General features: G+C 41.0%; 1 protein-coding gene across 1 annotated transcript in view; it reads left to right on the forward strand.

The window, feature by feature from the left end:
- TRIO (trio Rho guanine nucleotide exchange factor) overlaps positions 1-19,970 on the forward strand; it is a gene marked incomplete at its 5' end in the record, with an annotated part of 463,708 nt that overhangs the window by 288,784 nt on the left and 154,954 nt on the right. The window contains 1 exon segment of the mRNA XM_072411970.1: positions 14,549-14,691. Within this exon segment, the coding sequence (XP_072268071.1) occupies positions 14,549-14,691 (143 nt within the window).

A 19,970-nucleotide genomic window follows, 5' to 3' on the forward strand; every position in this document is an offset into this window, starting at 1 on the left:
ATTACTTAAAGGTTTCTGGATGGACTCCGCAAACATTTAGCTTAAATCTAATCTTCTGCCCTCACCTCTAGCCCTACGCACCCTACCTGAAACCTCTTCCTACTTTGCACCCTCCGCTACCCCCCTTATATATTTACGTACAAGACTAACTAAACATGGGCGTGCTCAAAATCATCTCTTTTAATGTCATAGGGCTTACAGACAACAGGCCCAGGTAGCATTCATACAGGAGACCCATACCAAAACTTTTGAACTACAAATTCCCCTTGGCTTACCACCGCTGTTCCCCCAGTTCCAAGTCTAAAGGTGTCAGCATTTTAATCTCAAGCTCATTTACCTGGGAACTGAAAGAGGTTGTCAGCTGCCCAGAAGGCAGATATTTGTTTGCCAAGGGGCTTCTGGAGGGGACTCTTATTACGCTTGCTGCAGTCTACCTCCCCAACACTGGACAGGCAGCTTGCCTCACTCCTTCCCTGGATGCTCTGAACAACTTTAAAGAGGGCCTTCTAGCTTTGGGGGGAGACTTTAATTTCACCCCTGACCCAGAACTTGACTCCCACTGCTCTGGCAAACTACCACTGCTCACTTGCAAACAAGCCCACAGATCTTTAGCCCAACTCCAGTTAATGGATGTTTGGAGACTTTTCAATCCCGCTGGATGGGATTATACGTTTTACTCTGAACCCCACTGCTTGTTCTTGAGAATAGATCATTTCTGGCTGCCTCACTCTGAATTGCACAGGGGTACATCTATGTTCCATTGAACCAATCACCCTTTCCGATCACACTATCTTTTGAGATATCTCATCTAACCCATAAATCATGGGACTGGCGGCCTAATGAGTCTCCTCTCCAGGACGCAACGGTTATCGCTGAGGTCTCAGAGTTAAAACACTTCTTTCAGACCATAAACTCTTGACAGTAACCCCTTACTGGTTTGGGAGACTCATAAAGCGGTAGTTAGAGCCATTTTCATCAAACATTGAGCAAGAATCAAAAAGGCACGTGAGCAAGAGATTGAGAAACTCCTGACACATATAGGTACTCTAAAAATCTCCCACAAAGCTTCCAGAGATTTGAATAAGGGCAAGGAATTACAGGCCTTACCTGAACAAATTTACGGCACCATATAGGTTTAAAGACAAGGCGTCTTTTGCTAAATATAGAAGAGCCTTTTATGAATTTGGCAATAAGAGCGGCCGAATGCTGGCAAACGCTCTTCGTAAACAAAAGGCCCGATCCTTTGTTCCTTTCGTTTCTGGAGAAAATGGTCTTAAACTTTTTCGTACTAAAGACGAAATAATCTCACATAATCTCTCTCTATAATGTCATAAGCTCCTACACACCTTCCCAAAACATTGACAGATTGGAAACAATCAAAAGATATCTAAACAACTCACGAATGCCAACCATACCTACGGACACTAGGGAGACATTAGAGACCCCAATTATTGCGGAAGAACTCCACGATGCTACTAAAAGCACCCCCACGGGTAAAACACCTGGCCCTGATGGACTTTCCCTACCCTACTAAAAAATGTTCCACGGCTCCTTGAACTTGCATTTTATTACAGCATACAACTTCATAACAGCAGGCTCTGGTTTCTCAATGGACTCCCTGCGGACTACTATTACGGTCATCCCCAAAGAGGGTAAAGACCCCTCCTCCTGTGCCAGTTATCACCCTATTTCCCTGTTGAACCAAGATTTGGAGCTGTTGACCAAGATCCTGGTGTCCAGATTGCTCAGAGTAGTACATGGGTTGGTCCATTTTGACCAAACTGGTTTTATTCCCGGCAGGGAGGCCAGGGACACTATGAGAGTGCTTAATTGGATACACCACCTTTGACCGCATTCGGGTGGCAGTCCATGGACCAAACACTTTTGCACATCGGTTTGGGACCCAATATGATGTCATGGATTCAGACCATCTATTCGCGTCCTACTTCCATGGTAAGGGTGGAGTACACTCTACCCCCTTTTTCAGATCCCAGATGGCACGCGTTAGTGCTGCCCACTGTCGCCACTGATTTTCATTCTAACTCTCGAGCCTCTACTCCGTACAATGAGGGCCTCACAGAATCTTGAGGGGCTGGTGGTGGGTTCTTAGCATCAGAAAATTGCGGCATATGCTGACGATCCCGTTTGCAATCTCAAATCCCATCACCTCGCTGTCCAATTTACTTAGTGCCCTGGAAGAATATGGTTCCTTATCAAATTTTAGGATAAATTTTTCTATGCCAGCCTTCCTCAACATCTCCCTATCCGGCGCACAATGTGGTCTAACCTATTTCCCAATAACTACTTACCCCTTCTCAATTCACTACAAAAAGACCTTCACAATGGGGACCAAAAAGCCTTTCCTTGGATGGGACGGATTCCAAATATATATCGCAAACTCTTCCCATTAAGGTAACCAGCTCATTTTTAAGACCCTCTCTGCTAAAATATTTAGCTTCATCTGGCACAATAAGGCCCCTAGGATTAGTAAATCTCAACTAGTGAGACCGAAGCTGGCGGGCGGGCTGGAAGTTACCGTATTTCTTTCACTACTATATAGCAGCCTATTTGGCCGGAGTGTTGAATTGGGACCGGAATGGCTGTAGGTCTCTGCTGATCTTAAAACACACCCCACCCTGGGACACACTTGGGAACTATGCTCCCAATACTTCCACAGATTAGGTCTTTCGCCATCTCCATCTCCTCTTTTCCCCATCCTTGGAAACCCAGCCTTTCCACAGGGATTGGAGGACCACACTTTTGTTAATTTGCATACAAGGGGATTCTCTAGCGCTTCTCATTTCCTCACCTCATGGAGGAGGGTTGGGAGAACAGAGCTGACCTCTACGTCTTGGGATTTTGGACTGGATTATTGGAGAGCGGCACAATTCTCCCACTATTTCCGATCCTTAGCACCTCCGGAATTCTTTGACAGACTTATTACTCCATTCTGAAATGGACCCATAAAGCATCCATAAGCAAAAGGTTTCAGGAATCCAAATTCAAAATACTATCCCTGTGGTACCCAGAGAAACTTCACAAACGTATACTGGAAGTATCAGATCAATGTTGCCGTTGCCAATCGACCCTTGGATCCGTACTACACATTTTTTGGGAGCGTCCAATCTTTCTGGTCCTCGGTCAGAGATATTACCCAACAGATTACAGATTGTCGAATTCCAGAAGTACCTGCCTTCTTCCTCTTACAACACCATTTTTCAGAAAAAGTATATAAGAATTCGGTGTAGCAGCAAACTTATGTATTGCGGCATACTGGAAGAAGGCTGAACCGCCTCCCATCGAGCTGTGGCTGTGGAGGGTTAATGAGATATGCGGAGGGTTAATGAGATACAGCATATGGAAGACCTGACTTATTCGCTACAGGGAACGAGTAGAAAATTCTTCAACACGTGGTTTTATTGGTCTCCGTTTCTCGGCTGAATATGCTCGCTACTTGGGCCCATCTTGATCTGTTAACGACTATAATTGAAATAGGGACTTACAAGGATGATCGAGAATAGTAGAAGCCTGGATTTATGATGTCCTCCTTAGCATAGCCCATGGTATACCAAACTTAGACACCACTCGCTACTTGGGCCTCACATGATTCATCCCCGGACATGCTGTTCTCAATACCATTGTGGCACGTTAATCCTTGCCCCCCCCCCCCTTACATTATTATTATTACATGGAAGGGACCATGTTTTTAGGGGTTAAACTGCCAACTAACTATGGTCTTCAGGTCTCTGAGATATCTCAGGCCAAAAGCATATGGGAATTATGTACCCTTTTTATTGTTATTTTTGTTACTATTCCCCTCCCTTATGTAAATCGGTTACCTAATGTTTTGTGTTAAGGTCCAGCATTAGGAGGTATATGCCCCCTAACAGTTCTACATGTGGATTATTCACTCCCCTTATTTATTGTCTGGATTTGTTTGCAATATTTCGTTTTATTTTGTATTCTGCATTTTGTATTGATACACTGTCAGTTTGTTAAAGTTTTTGCTGTGCTGTGTTTCCCACTCCCTTTTTCTTTATGTTCCTTTTCTCCCCCCCCCCCCCCCCCCCCTTTTTTTTGTTACTGTACAACCCTAAATAAAAAAAGTTTAAAAAAAATGTCTAGATGATTAATACAATTTTTAGGCATGATAGCAACTTAAATCATTTGCAGGTAATGATGTATGTAACATAAAATTAAAGGCGGTAGGCATTGAATCATGTAATACATTTAGGAAAGCTGCCAAATTATAAGAAATATTAAAATTACCTTTATTACAAAAATCATGGAAAATATAAAAACCGTGAAGTAAGTTGTCAAAATGTGACCGATTACTATAATGTATTGCATGTGGGAGCATAACTTATAAACAATGGGGTCTCCGATAAAGTGTGGCATACACATTTCAATACATTTTAGAAGAAACTATATAAATACTGATTTTGTTTATTTTGCCTCTTATCCTGTAAAAATGTACGACTATCCCATCATAAATACGAGAAGCATAATGCAAACTATACATTCTGATCACCTAAAAAATTTTAAAAATTTAACACTATCCCTTTCATCGTTATTAGAGACAAATTATAGATAACCCCATATGTTTTACGCAAAAACATTAACGTTAATTAAAAACAAGGTTGAACAGTACACTTTTTTAATAGGACTAAACAAGTATGGCTTGTTTTAGAGGGTTGACAGAAAATAATCTCTTCTCTCTTTAAACAACATCTGGTTCCCGCATCTCATGGAGTAACCGTGCTCAGTGGAAGCTCCCGGTCACCCAGTGACAATAAGTTTTGGCATACAACCACTTCACACCCCGCCACCTTGGCAAGGTGCCTGAAGACCTCCGCTACTTCACTGGATGGACCACAACGACAGAGCGCCCCTCGACACCTAAAAGACAGCTGGAGAAAACCTACGCCACACAATCCAAGATGGCTGACACAGCTTAACCTACATCTGAACATGCTCTCATTGCTGATGCAGGGCGTGCTCCTGAGAAGCTATAGATATGGCAATAGGTAAGGTGATACAATCCCTTCGCCAACAATTAAAAGACCATTTAAAGAACAAGTTTCTGACAGTGGAACATGAACTTATCCAAGCCCATAGCACAATAAACGCTATGAATAGACAAATAGATAATTTGACTAACAAGCTTTGACGAGCCATAGAATAGCAATCGTAGAAAAAATCTCTGCATTATAGGAGTGCCAGAAACCTACATTCCTGGACAACTCTTTTATCTATGCTCCACCATAATTCTATCCCAGCTGGGGATAACCAAGATTTGCCAGGTGGAAAGGGCCCATTGTCTAGGACCTCAGCGTGAGGACAGAGCTAACCTGAGATCGATCATAGTTCACTTTCGTGATAATGCAGATAGGGCTACAATCTTACAATCTTAAGTGTACTGCAACCTTCCACTAGAGGGCACTAATCTACTTATTTTCGTAGACTACTCTGCAGAGATGTCACAAAAAAAAAACTATTTCAAAGGCTGTGCTCCCTGCTTCATCAACGCCAAGTTCGCTTCCGTCCGGCCTATCCAACAACTCCACATCGTGAACTTCCAAGGGGAAAACCATCGAGAAACAGAGGAATGCATGCATGAATAGCTATCATCTTCATATTCACCGCAAGAGGAAGTGGCCGACAGGATACATACCACCCAAGATGCTTTACCAAAAGCTCCAACTCTGAAACCTCCAATGACTCCTCCAGAAGGTAGGACTGCAACGCTAAGACGCCACATGCTCATTTCAAGCCTTCAAGGGACAAGACTTGCCTTAAGAGTAGATGAGGGCCATCCACCCCACATCTGTTTCGTTACACAATATATTTGCCAAAGGTGTGAAGTGACACATCTACCGTGATGTATTTCCCAGGTGTAGATCCACACCAAACTGAACTAGACTATTTTGTATACATGAGGAAAAGGGGATGTTCCCGAAATCTTGTTTATTGTTGGATGTACTTTGTTTTACCCCCTTCTATCCTATACTTACCTCCCTCTCCAATCCTGGAACCATTGTTTCCCAGGGCGTCCGCCCACCTGATATCTTGTCGTCAAGGACTACCACAAACTAGATTCCTCCATACCGTAAAGATTGATCTACCTACAAACCCAAAGTGGAGTTGTTACCTGGAATCTTGTTCTGGCAGGTCATCTGAACCCACCACAGTATATTCACTTGGAATGTTAAGGGGCTTCGGTCCCTAAACAAGAAAATGGCACTTAAATCACCTCAGGGCCTACATCGCACTTTTGCAGGAAACAAACCTGTGTGCAGAAGATTTCCATAGAATACAAAAAATGTGGGTGTGTAAGATGTTAGGCTCTCCTGTGATGGGCGGGAAGACTGGGGTCCTTATTCTTTCACATAGAAATCTTCAATCTCCTCCACAAATTCCCAGACAAAGAATTGTTCCATTTTAACATATATGCTCCCAACATCGCGTTGCAAGCTTTTTTCCAAGAAGGGACCACCTGGATCCCACTATTAAATAAAATTGTAGATGGAGATTTTAACACTGTCATGCAAGCGGCAGAGCATAGAAACCCTGGCCCCCAGCCACGGGGGGGGGGACCAATATTATCATCATCATTACTAGATAGCACCTCTTCCACTATTCCACTACACCGTTGGCAGAATACATTCAGACAGCCCATCTAAATTATTCCCCTAGATGCTCTGGATAACCTCCGCCAGGCGCAGAGGCGACTGACAGAAGACCCCTACTCGGCACACAAGCAATCATAGTTGTCTGCTAAGGCTCAATTTGATAGTTGGTCAGGGAAGCGGGGACAATTTTCTAGAAAACATCTAGACCTGTCTTCATATATTTAAGAACAAGTCTGGTAAATTGCTGGTTAATATAATCCACCCACAGTATAAAGCTGCCTATATTCCTTTTATGTTCACACTAGAAGGGGAATTGGTAACCAAACCCCAGACTTAAAATTCCATTCTGGAACAATTGTTTGCAAATGTATACAATATTCTGCAAGGGATAACATTCAAATCATCAGAATGCTTTGAAGCTGTTCAGCTACCCACCCTAACAAAAGCACAGGTAGATGTGCTTAATGCACCGAACACTGAACAAGAGCTAAAGGGGAGCAATAGTTGAGTACTACAAAATCCTCAAGGAGGATAATTTCTCAGATATGAAGAGTATGTATAACAAGATGTGGGAGTCAGGTACCTACCTCCTGTCCGGGTGAAAATCACATATTAGGGTGCTCCCGAAACCAGAGAAGGACCCTAGTCACCCAACTTCATACTGCCCTATTTCACTAATAAATTGGGATGTTAAACTGTTATGCAAAATTATGGTGGAAAGACTGGCCAGGTGCTTGCCAACACTCATATCTCCTAAGCAGGTTGGTTTGTAAGAGGCAGATCAGCAGTGACAAACATCCAGAGTGGTTATAGTCTAACTAGCTTGAAAAAGGCTTACAGAAGAGCCAATTCCAGGTCATTGATTTTTAAGGACAAACCATGCCCCACAGGTGAAAATAAAACTTGAATAATTACGAAATTTACGACGCATCATCAAAAAATTGGCCCCTATGTTGCTTGCTGTGTTAGGACTGGGCTTGAGTGGTTGGGACTTTCTCCTAATAGGAGGATGCCCACCCCTCATAACGATGACTACCCCTCATAACGATGACCTAGCATCTGATCCTGATAGGAAGGGCTGTCCACGTCCTCGTAGCCACGGATACCAGCAATACACACTCCCCATATTAACCATGTAGCTGTTGGCTGCCTGTAAGAGTTTATTGCCTGTCTGATTGTCTATCACATGGAGCCCAATCCCCAGATGCAATACATAGCCACGAGGGACACCAGCAGAGGAAAGGGCCAGACCATTTAAAAACCTGACACAAGGAGAGCATACTAAGGATCACCAGGGAAACAAACTTATCCTGGAACCAAATCCTATTAGGACAGGGGTACTGGTGAGTGGACGTTTTGCAATCAATAGGGCATGCTTCTATAGGAAGGAATATATTTGAATAAGGGTTATCTACAAGGCATACAGAAAATAGGCTGACCATTGAACTAATTATTTATACTGTGGTGAACTTTGTTGTTTAAATCATGGATAATATGTAGCAACTGTTTTTTTTTTTTCTAAAATATGAAATGATTATTTCATGACTATAGTTTAACTGTTTAATATTAATCTGTTACTAAGTCTATGATAGGCTTAAGCATGAGGGTTTTCACATAGGATTTATTGATTGATATAAAATAGTATATTCAGTAGCACTAATTAGATATGACTACATTGATTGCCCCCCTCTCTTTGTGCTCTAGTCCCTTTTGAAACAAATCGTCCACTTAACATTGGAATACGCATGAATATAGAAAATTACTACTTTGGAAATTATTGCATTATTAGGTGACAATATATGTTAAAATCCAAAATGTGGATTAATTAGTTAATTGATAGTGTCTGATGCACACTCACAGATAGAGGTGTGGTAATGAAGGGTTTCAAAACCCTCACTTGTTTGGCTTGTCACTAAGGTGTGAAAATGCAATCAAAGTAAGCTGGTAAAGGTAATTACCCTCTTTCATTTTATTCTGAAGACTGTACCAACCTGATATAGGATACCTGCATTGATGGATCTTGTGACTCATTTATCCAGAAAATAGACATCTCTATTGATAGCAGGGAGTGTTCTACGTGTCAGTACAATATTTGCATAAAGATAATGCTGATTTGTTATAATGAATATGTAAATGTCTGTATTCAATAGGCTAATTAACTCCTGATGAAGCAGACTTTGTTCTGAGAAACGTGTTGATAAATCATTAGCCTATTCATTATGTACTAACCTATGGATTTACCAACTTTTAGATTTTTGTGATGTTTTTTAACCAAGTTTTATGAATTATAAATCAATAAATCATTGGATATTTTCTAAATATATTATTTGAGGTGTTAAAAAAAATATTATATGCTTTAAAAGTCCCAAGGCCAATGACCCAGCCAAAACAAAGTGCCTTGCAATGTTAGCTTGAAAGGGATATGGCATATTCTAACCATTTGCATTAATCTAAAGGTTTTCTATCCTGCCTGATACCACTAGGGTGGGGTACAAGGCAAGGGTGTCCCCTATCCCCCTCCAATTCAACATAGCCATAGAGCCACAGACTCTATTCCTCGAAACAAAAATATGGAGCTTAGGACTGTATTTTTTGCAGATGATATTCTGTTTTTCACATCAAACCCCACTCAGGATATCACCACATAGTCAATACAAACGCTATATGGGGAGGTAGCAGGTTTAAAAATTAATTTCTCTTAAAGTGAGATCCTCCCTCTGACCAACCTGAGACATAGATAGGGTATGGAATCACAACCTCTCCCTTTGCAATTGTCAGGGATCATCTCACTTATTTTGGTATAGGCTAACTACCCACATCCCTATATAAGCTAAACTTTACTCCACTGTTCCTAAAAATTCAGATGGAATTGAACTTGTGATCATTATCTTTTATGGGGCAGTGTCACTTGGTACCATAGTACCATTCCCTAGAATGTTGTACCAGCTACCGACTATCCCAGTATTACTCGGACATAAAGACAATAAAGTGCTTTATCAATCATTTACCAAATTTATTTGTCAAAACAAGAGACCAATAATCTTTGTCGCCAAACTGTTTCTGCCAGTGGTAGAGGAAAGTGTGGTAATTTCCTGAATGTTAGACTTTATGATATAGCTTGCAATTTTAGACATGTGGCTGGCTGGATCGGGGGAACCTCATATTATTCAAACACATGCCTGAAACAGGCCCTGGTGTACCCATGGGAGCTGAAGGCACTGCTCCATTGTAGCATTCCCCAACTACTCCGTGATTTTAAACAAAATTTTTGGTGAGGGATATGGTACTCACCTGGAGAGAACTTAGATGCCAACTGGATCTGCCAAGTTCCATATCTAAGTATCTCCCGATCACAGTTCCTGCAGGAGTTGGAACACAAAGTATACCACATGTGGGCCGCTAAAGGTTTACCAATGGTAGGTGACTTCTACCACCCTAGTCACCCCAGACCAGTCACCTTGCTTGCCCTACATTTTAAATACACACTTCCACAGCACATTCACTATATTACCTCCAATTTTTAAAATTCTGCAAATCAAGGGCATGAGACCCAGCCCAGGTGGCAGGGCGTGACTGATTTGATAACTTACTTGTGAGGACCCCCCTTCAATTGCCTTTATTTACCCCCACCTGCAGGCAATATATCTCCGATCTGCTAACAGAATGTAATGTGCGTGCATGGCAAAGGGACTTTATTATTCTGGATCTACGTGGAAAAATCATTCAAGGATACCTCACGGCCTGAAAGACCACACCAAACAAAATCTGGTGGGAAAAACTATTTAAATTTTAAAAAGCAAACAAATTCTTCTGCTCAAGGGAGCAAACAAGCTTTTCCGGTCTAGTTAGTAGCACACAACGTCAGAAATGTAGCAATACCATGGCTACTCTTAAGCACTGTTTGTGGGATTGTACAAATGTATTGGATGGATATCCTCACCTACGTAAGTCAAGTCACAAAAGTGACAATACCTCATGAGCCGTTGCTGTGTTTATTTGGGTGCTGGGAAGAGCTCACTGACAAACCCCCAAAAAGGAGTACCCAAAATTGGATTTTATTATGCCTTTTGGCAGCCAGAAGAAAGATCCACACACACCTGCCCAGACTGGATGCTGTAGTCACTTCAAAATTCATTTTTTACAGGAACCTCCTAGAGGTGAATGAAACAGTTGATAACTGTGTCTAAGGCTATGTACACACGTGCAATAATTGTCGTAGAAAAGGATCTTTCACGATCCTTTCCAACGACTGCACGATGCATACAGCACCATTCTGCTCCATGGATAGGGGAGGGAAAGCACGACAGAGCGGCACCCCGCTGCGCTTTTTCCCCCTTTACTTCCATTAGGATCGTTCGTCGTCCACCGTCCATGGATCCGCCAGGACGATCGTTTGGACGATGGACGTCAAGCACTGTACACACGCCAGATTCTCATACAGTATCAGCCCTGAGACGATAATCCGACAAGAACCTTTGCACGTGTGTACGTAGCCTAAATTCTTTAACCCCCCCCTAGCGTGCTAATTCTGTCAGTTTTTTGATGCAAAAAGTGATCCTATTTTTTTTGCATAGAAATTTTTGTTTATATTGTAAGCCTGTAATTCTTAGAATTAACTCTCGGGTATAATAATTATATTTATTTATTAAATTATAATCATAAATTATAATGTTATCAATAATTATATTTATAAAAAATAATGAAATAGACCACAACAATGTAATTTATAAAAAAAAAAATATTTATCAAAAAATTCTCACTGAAACTTGTCCAGACAAGTGTGCAAAATTATTGATAAATAATATAAAATAAATGTAGATTTTGGAAAAAAAAATATTTACATTTCTACTAGACATGGTAGATTTTGAAGCAGGGTGCTGCACAAAGTCCAACATCACAGTCAGGACAGTAGAACCTGGTTTGCTTTCTGACCTTCTTTTCTCTGTCATCGGTCTTTGGGCATCAAACCACGCTGCTTTGTAAGTGCTGCCTTTTTCTGGGTTGGTGGGATGTATTCAGTGAAGTGACGACCAGTCAGGCGTTCTGGGTTGACGGTGGAAGCACGACGTCCAGGTCTATTCATAGCCCATGATGGTGTTTGTTGGTTCTTGACTATGGATTCGGAAACTTCTCGCAAAATGAATTCTGAATGATTCACAGGCCTCTGACTATTTTTTCTGTACAGAATGTAGGCATTCCATAGGCATTGCTCAACAAGATGCCTGAAAATGTTCCTTTAGTACTTTCTTTGCTGTTTCATCGCTGGGTAGAATGTTATAACTTGGTAAGCTCTGTCGACACCTCCCATGGTGTTGTAGTCAATCACCACCTGTGGCTTCATCACTTCTTTCCCATATTTTTTGTGTACCAGAACAGTGGAGGCATTATGGACAGTACTCATCAGGCACACATCTTTTGTGTCATGACATCTTAGGGCCATCATCTTGCCTTTCTGCCAGGCAACAATTTCTCCTGTCTTCAGCTTCCCTTTTGCAAACAGTGATGGCAGGTTGCGCCGGTTAGCCCTTCTATATGCATCTGTTCTGTGTTGCAGAAGAAACTCATAAAGCTCAGGCGATGTGTAGAAATTGTCAGTTGGGACACAATAGTCCTGACCTAGCAATGGCTCAATGAGGGATAGCACTTAGGATGTTGCCTATCCAAAATAGCTGTATCTGTGGTTGAACTGTGTCCCCTTACTAGTGTAAAGTACTGTATTTCAAATGTAGCCAGATGAGGATTCACACAGCATATACGTTTTCACGCCAAGTCGTTGCTCTCTTTGACGCAATGTACTGCACCCAGCTGAGCCTCCTCTTGTAAGCCATTAGACTTTAGTCAATACTGATGTCTCTGTTCTGCAAGTAATACGTTAGCAAACACAAAGCAGCATACGTTTGCATAAAAAAAAAATTAGCAAAAAATTTCAAAAAGTTAGCAAACACAGAGCAGCATACATCGGTCAAAAACAACTTCAGGTATGCCAGGGGGTCATTGCATTAAGACTCAATTTTCATCCTAGGTGCGCCAGTAAATGGAAATCTTGGCGGTGCTGCCTGGTCCTCCTCAAGGTCAATGGAGCACCATCTGCACACAGCACTGACCTCAGGTCCAGAATCGTCGCTCAGTTCCCTTTTGCTGTCTGATGACAAATTTCCTGGTGAATCACTATTGCTCAATTCCACAAGGGACTCCAAATCGCTATCACTGCTTTCATGTTCCTCCAAAACAGCGTTTGCACCGGCGAGATGCCTTTTGGATGCCATGTGGTCAGGTCTCCAGTAGTCAGTCAGGAATGTTTAAGGTCAAAGACAAATCTTGATCAAATGATACATTCAGGAAGTGATTTATAAGTCATCAAAAGGTCAGATCAAGGTCAGGGCTAATAGTGGGCAAAATGTAAATCAGGGCAATTAAGCTCAGTGCACTAAAATGTGTATTTATACTTTTATTTTGTGTTTTTATGTGTATTTTACTGTAAAAAAAAAAAATATTTAAAAGCAGATTACATAGTAATCTGCTTTTAAATTTCCCGCCCCCAGAATTCATCACTCCACCGCATCTTCTGGAAGATGTCACATCTTCCTGTGTGTTGCGGTGAGGATGTCCCGCCCTGCCTCACCCCCTAGGTCCACCAGCTGCTGCTGCTCGCATCACCAGGAGGCTGCGAGCATCACATCTTCCGGGTGATGCGATCAGCAATAGAAAAATTTAGGGGTGATGCCAGCAGGAAATTGCCGCTGGCATCACCCCCAGAATTTACTATTCCTGATCGCATCACCAGTTAGATGTGATGTACCATGCAGAAGTCCTGGGCCCAGCGGCGTGGCTGGGACCCGGGCGGCATTTATCAGCAGATTACTCGGTAATCTGCTTTAAAATTTCCTGCCCAGCTACTCCCCCCGACGGACAGACGCCCCGGCATCACAACGGGATCATTAGATCGCCGCTGGAGCGTGGGGCGCAGGTGAGTGGGGATTTTAAATTACCCCGAGTGTTGCCCGCTAGGGGGGTTAACAAGTTTTATGACTTAATGGAATATTCCCTTGACCCCACAAAATTACAGCAAATACTGCCTTGCCACCATTATTCCACCTTGCATGCCCTCCAATTCCCCTAGCAAAATTTTCTATTAGATCACAACAATTGGTTCTTCAACAAAGGGTAGTTGTTTGCATAACAAATATCTAGAAAATTGCCAATATTTTATTGAATACGATTGGTATGTTCAGACATGGTTAAAATTATACTTTTTCAGCAGTTTGTACACCGACTACTGTAATGCAATACTCTGTTACTCTTTTATTGTTTTATTGAACTGTGTTTGTTTATTGTTATGTAAATATCTGTGCTTTCATAAATAAAGTTTAAAAAAATGGAAGTATGACTTAGGTTTGTAAAGCTGCATCTGAACAAACTGAACAAGGTTTGTGAAACAATATCCTATGGCTCATCATGTACACAAGTAGAATCCTTGTACTGCAACATTGTAACCTATTCAGGTGATGATAATCCTGCTTTCCCTTCAATCTGGCGTGAAAATAATTCTGGCAAGCAATTCACAACTGGATTCTAATCAAAGCAGAACTAAATAAAAAATCATACTCCCCTATTCCTCCGGGGCTATCCTCTTTTGGTTCAGGCAGAAGCATTAAACAAACATGCGTGACATGGATATCCTAGAAGGCCCTGCGCTCCTATTCTGTACTGTAAAGACAAAAGGAGAGGTGCTTCACCCTTTTTTAAAACGAATCAAGTAATTAAATTTTACTTTGCATAAAAGAAATGTCTTCTCTTTTATGTAAAATAAAAATATTGGTGATAGTTTTACTTTATTACATTTACTGCTTCCGAATATGTCTTATGCAGTACTGTTTAATGCAGGACTTTTCTTTTAAAGTATGTTTTTATTTTAGGGATCAAGCATTGAAAACAAACAAGATTGGATAAAGCATATAAGAGAGGTTATACAAGACAGAACTATTCATTTAAGAGGTGCTTTGAAGGAGCCAATTCATATACCAAAGGCAGTATCAACTAAACAAAAGGCTGTCAAAAGGTAAGACGTTTTATTGTAAAGCTCAAGAAACAGTACTGTTCACTAAGGCTGGCTTGGCTGAAATTTTCCTAGTGCTAAAAAATGTTTTGCAGGTTGGACCCTCCACCTATTAAACCTATATATAGGAGGAATTTATAAATAAATACTTCCCAGGGCTTCCAAAAATATGTTGGTTCAGAAATGCTACTGGTAAAATATGATTACTCAAAAAAAGAAAAAGAAAAAAGCAGCCTAGAAGCCAATTTGCTGGTGACCATGCTGAATTTGCAGATACATTTAGTTTTTTTTGCCGGGGGTCAAACAGAACCTGAAAGGGCATGCAAATGACCCAGACACAAGAGTCAGAGACGTCCCTGCCCAAAAGAGCATACAATCAATTATATTTTCATTTTGCGAAGGAGGGGAGGATACATAAAACTTTGATTGAAATTTACAAAGATTTTAAATATATAATGCAATATTTAGACATTTGATTTCTGGAGGTTTGTTTTATTGTTACAACCACGGTATTTTTTGTAGGGGATTTTTTTTAGGCATACATCTTCAAAGAATACAACCAATCAATCAACTTTATACAAAAAACATTTGATATTTTATTGTATTCACATCTATTAAAACATCAACATCAATGTAAAACTCAACATATAATTCTCCACCCTAATAAGATCATTTGAATATACAACCACAATGTTTCAATATATATACTTAAACAATATTCATGTGATTTCTTCTATAGTATGAACATGACCTCATATACTGTCTCAAAGAGTTTCATGGATAAACCGTTTCATCAAGAGTTTAATGGTGAAGATAGCTAAAAATGCAACCATCATATTAATGACGATCCATTTAAATTTATATACATGAGCTTTAATTTTTAAACAAAAACACTTAGACTTAAATTTGCTAGCTTATCAGCCAATGGCTGCATTACACGTTTTAGGCAAGGGAACTCAGGACAAAAAGGGAGTAATATCCTCATCCACAGAGACCCAGACAACAAATCATAAAAGGATGTATTAGCATGTGTGGTTTAGCTTCCAAAAGGGTTTATCTAAACAACCGAGTCCAATTAGGTTGCAATGTGTACAGGTGTGTGTTAGATAAGGCACTAGTTCACTAAAAAAAATAAGGAGGGGGAAATATCCACAATCAAATTCACTATTGAAACACCATTGCTTGTACATCCAAGGCAATCTGTTTAGGTGTTGTCCTCCATGCACAAGCAATTATTTAAGTAATCAACTAGAGATTGTACCCCCCAAAAAAATTCTACTAATAGCAAACATACCTGCTAGTATAGATTTACACCATCAAAAGAAATGTTGTATCCAGGTTATGAAATTGAAATCATACTATCTGGATGCATGATATACACTCACGCTGTCCTGGCTGGGAATGGGGATACTCTCTACGTTAAATAATGAAACAAAAAGCCAATATTTCTAAGTTTTAGAGACTCTTTTATCACTTGCATGGTACCAGTGGATTGGTGTAATGTGGTTCCTATCTTCAAAAAGGGAGCAAAGTCATTACCAAGTAACTACAGACCGGTAAGTTTAACTTCCATAGTTGAAAAGGTTCTAGAGATTTTGATAAAGCCACATAGAGGGGCTTCTGCTGTAAAATAATATTATTAATCTCCCTAGCGGTAATATTAATCTCCCTAGCGAGAGTGACTTGGGGTAGAAAAAAGTTGCTATAAGTGGTAGCCCCGAGTCACTCTCGGGGTTGGAACACCTAGGGAAGGTTAAGAAATAGAGCATTTACCTGATCCGCCGGGGTCCCACGCCGTCCAGCGCTGCGATCTCCGTCTTCTTTCTTCTTCCTGCTTCTGCATCCGATGAGTCACCGGGGGAGTTCCCGGTGACGTCGGTGCGTGTGTAGGTCCCAGCCGGGCGGGGCGGGAAGTTCAAAATCCATTTGTATTGCATTTAATACAAAATAACTGTATTGAATGCAATACATTGGATTTATATGTGTAAAAGCAGTACATTGTGTTCAAGAACATTTATTTTACAGTATAAATAATAGTATGAGTATAATGTTTATTTTATTTTTATTTTTTTAAATAATTTTTTTTTTAATTGAATTTTTTTTTAAATAATATATAGATTTTTTAATGTATTCAATTTATTGTTTTTAAATGATTTTGTGTGTAAACTTTATTATACTCATACTTTTATATTAAACTGTAAAATAAATTTTCATGAAAAACAATGTAGCGCTTTTAGACATGTAAAACCGGAAAGAAATGAACCGCTAGGGAGGTTAATAATAGCATGGCTTCAATAAAGACCGAAGTTGTCAAACAAATTTACTCTCTTTTTATGAGGAGGTAAGTAAACAGGTAGACAGTGAAATAGCAGTCGATATAGTGTACTTAGTCTTTGCTAAAGCATTTGACATTGTAACCCACAAACGGTTAATATGCAAGTTAGGGTTAATAGGTTTAGAAAAGCCAGTCTGTAAATGGTGTAACAGCTGGCCAAATAAATCACAGGGTTTCGTCTAGGATGACAGGTACATTTGCCCCAGACACAGGTTATACGCAGGGAATTTTTCTGTTTAAGTCAATTTTCCTTTTAACCTAAAGGTGGGGTTGAAGTACCAGGCTTAATGACCATAAGCTTTTTGGCCGGGTGGGGGAGTTAAAGTAGCCTGGGTATGATCAGGTGTAACTGTCTCACCTGAAATGCATCCTGGAAATTAGACTTGGGATATAAACTCCCAGCCTGCTTATTCCTGTGTCTCTGTCTTGGTTGGTGAGCTGGGAGGAGGTCCAAAGTGAACTGGGAACTGTGAGTAAAGACACTGACTTTGTTGCAAAAGGTGTATGGTTAGGGCCTTAGAGTCCTGCAGAGCACTAGGTTGGACTGAATTGCTAGTTATGGGAACTAACAGTGAGTTAGTGGCCAAGTGGCCAGGCTTTATTTTTGCTGTTTGTTTTATTTTGCCTGTTTTGTGTGGAAATAGTGTTAATAGTTGTGAAATAAACCCTTGATGCACTTAAAACCTGCTGGCTCTAATTACTGCTTGAAACTCCCCCTGTTGCTACGGGCGATCCCGCATTGGATAGAGAACTGGCTTAAATAACGCATCCAGAGAATAGTGATTAAAGAGGAAGTAATCTCAAAACTGCTCAATACAACAAAAATACATTTGGCTTCAATCACGCAGAGCAGTCGATCGGTCCGGAGGTTTCTTCCATCCAGTCCCAAGCAGTCCCGGGATCCGTCTTCGGGCCAGTGCACTAGGCACCGCCATCTTCTCCTCTTCTACCCGGTTCTTCTTCCTATGTCACCCGATGCAAGCACGAGATCGGGTGACGTAGTTTGGGGAAAAAGAGATCAGCAATTTTTTCCTCTGCCCTCCCATTCATTCATTGTCTATATTCTACAAGCAGACCTTGGATGTACTGTTTGATTGGGCAGCCAAGGGGCAAATGACATGTAATTTTGAGAAAAATGTAAAGTTATGCATTTGTGGGCTAAAAGCATGCATGCTTCATACTGTCTAGAGGGAATACATTTGGGGAATCAGAAATAGAAAAAGATCTGGGGGTTCTGGTGGATCATTTACTTAACTTTCCTGGCGGTCTGATTATGTCAGTATTTTTTAAGTCAAAAGCGAACATTGCATGGAAATTTGTTGTTTAATAAGGCAGGCCTGTAATTGTTAGGAATAACTCCCAGGATTTTTCCAGATCTTCATTGGCTTTATTCACACGTGGAAAAACTGTATAAATTTTTTATCTGGGGCCGAATCTTTTATCAAGGTGAGATCTCCAACAAATGTAAGGATCCCAGGTGCCCTGAATCCTATCGCCCCATATCTCTAATAAAATTGGGCACAAAAATTTTATCGTAAATTCTGGCCAAAAGATTGCTGTCTTTACTGCCACAATTGATTTTTCCTTCACAATGTGGTCTTTCTGCAGTAACCAATATTCCCAAGGTATTGAGGGCACTTGAATACGCGAAGCAACAACCACAAGAAGACCTGGCAATAATAAATATTGATGCTGTGAAGGCCTTCGATAGTGTTGGTATTATGTGGCTGTTCTCAGTACTCAAAAAAAAATTGGGTTCAAAGGTCCTTACCTATCTCTACTCATGGCTATTTATAGCTCACCATCAGCCAGAGTACATACACCTGGATTTTTCTCTCCTAGTATACAGTTGGAGAGGGGCGCTAGACAAGGGTGCCCTCTCTCTCCTCTGCTATTTACCGTATTTTTCGGACCATAAGACGCACTTTTTTTCCTCCTAAAGTGGGGGGAAAATCAGGGTGCGTCTTATGGTCCGAATGCAGAGGTACAGGGGCATATTTTTTTACTTACCTGTGTCCCCGCCGGTCCCCGGCTGCGCCGATCTCTGCCTGTTCTGTGATCCAGCGTGCGGCACCTGTGCCCGCCCACGAAGGCGGCGCCGATTGATTTGATGAATGCCGATCGGCGCCGCCTTCGTGGGCGGGCACAAGTGCCGCACGCTGGATCTCAGGGGAACACAGGAGGAAAACAGACAGAGGCTGACAGCAGCCAGTGTCTGTGTTCCTCCTCTGTGTTCCCCTGTGTTCCTCCTCTGTGTTCCCCTGTGTTCCAGCGTGCGGAACTTGTGCCCGCCCACGAAGGCGGCGCCGATTGATTTGATGAATGCCGATCGGCGCCGCCTTCGTGGGCGGGCACAAGTGCCGCACGCTGGATCTCAGGGGAAATCAAATCAATTTTTTTTTTCTTGTTTTCCCTTGTGCGGAAAACCTGGTGTGTCTTATAGTCCGGAGCGTCTTATGGTCCGAAAAATACGGTAACTTAGTAGTAGAACCGCTTGTCCGTTTTCCTTTGAAAATCTCCAGACCTCCACGGTATGATATTAGACAACACTGAAACCAAGACAGCGTTTTTCGACAATGATATTTTTACCTCGGCTAAAGATTTCAAGAACTTTTTGCCCATTCCAAGAAATGGTGATGTCTGAAGATAAGCATGGACAAAAGCTAAATGCTCACTTTAACAAATTGTTCCAGTTCAGACTAGGATAGTAATTCCCATTTATCGCAGCCTCAAATTACATAACGTACCTAGGCATAAAATTTGGGAAACATCCCTCCTCCCATTATGGACTAAACTACTCACCTTTAAAACCCAAAATTTAAAGGGAGTTGAATCTTTGGGCCAATCTGCCACTTTCATTATTTAGAAGAATACATTTGTTGAAAATGATATATATATGTATGTATGTATATGTATGTATATATATATATATATATGTATATATATA

Source organism: Pyxicephalus adspersus, chromosome 5 (genome assembly GCF_032062135.1).
Source record: "Pyxicephalus adspersus chromosome 5, UCB_Pads_2.0, whole genome shotgun sequence".
NCBI classification, from domain to species: Eukaryota; Metazoa; Chordata; class Amphibia; order Anura; family Pyxicephalidae; genus Pyxicephalus; species Pyxicephalus adspersus.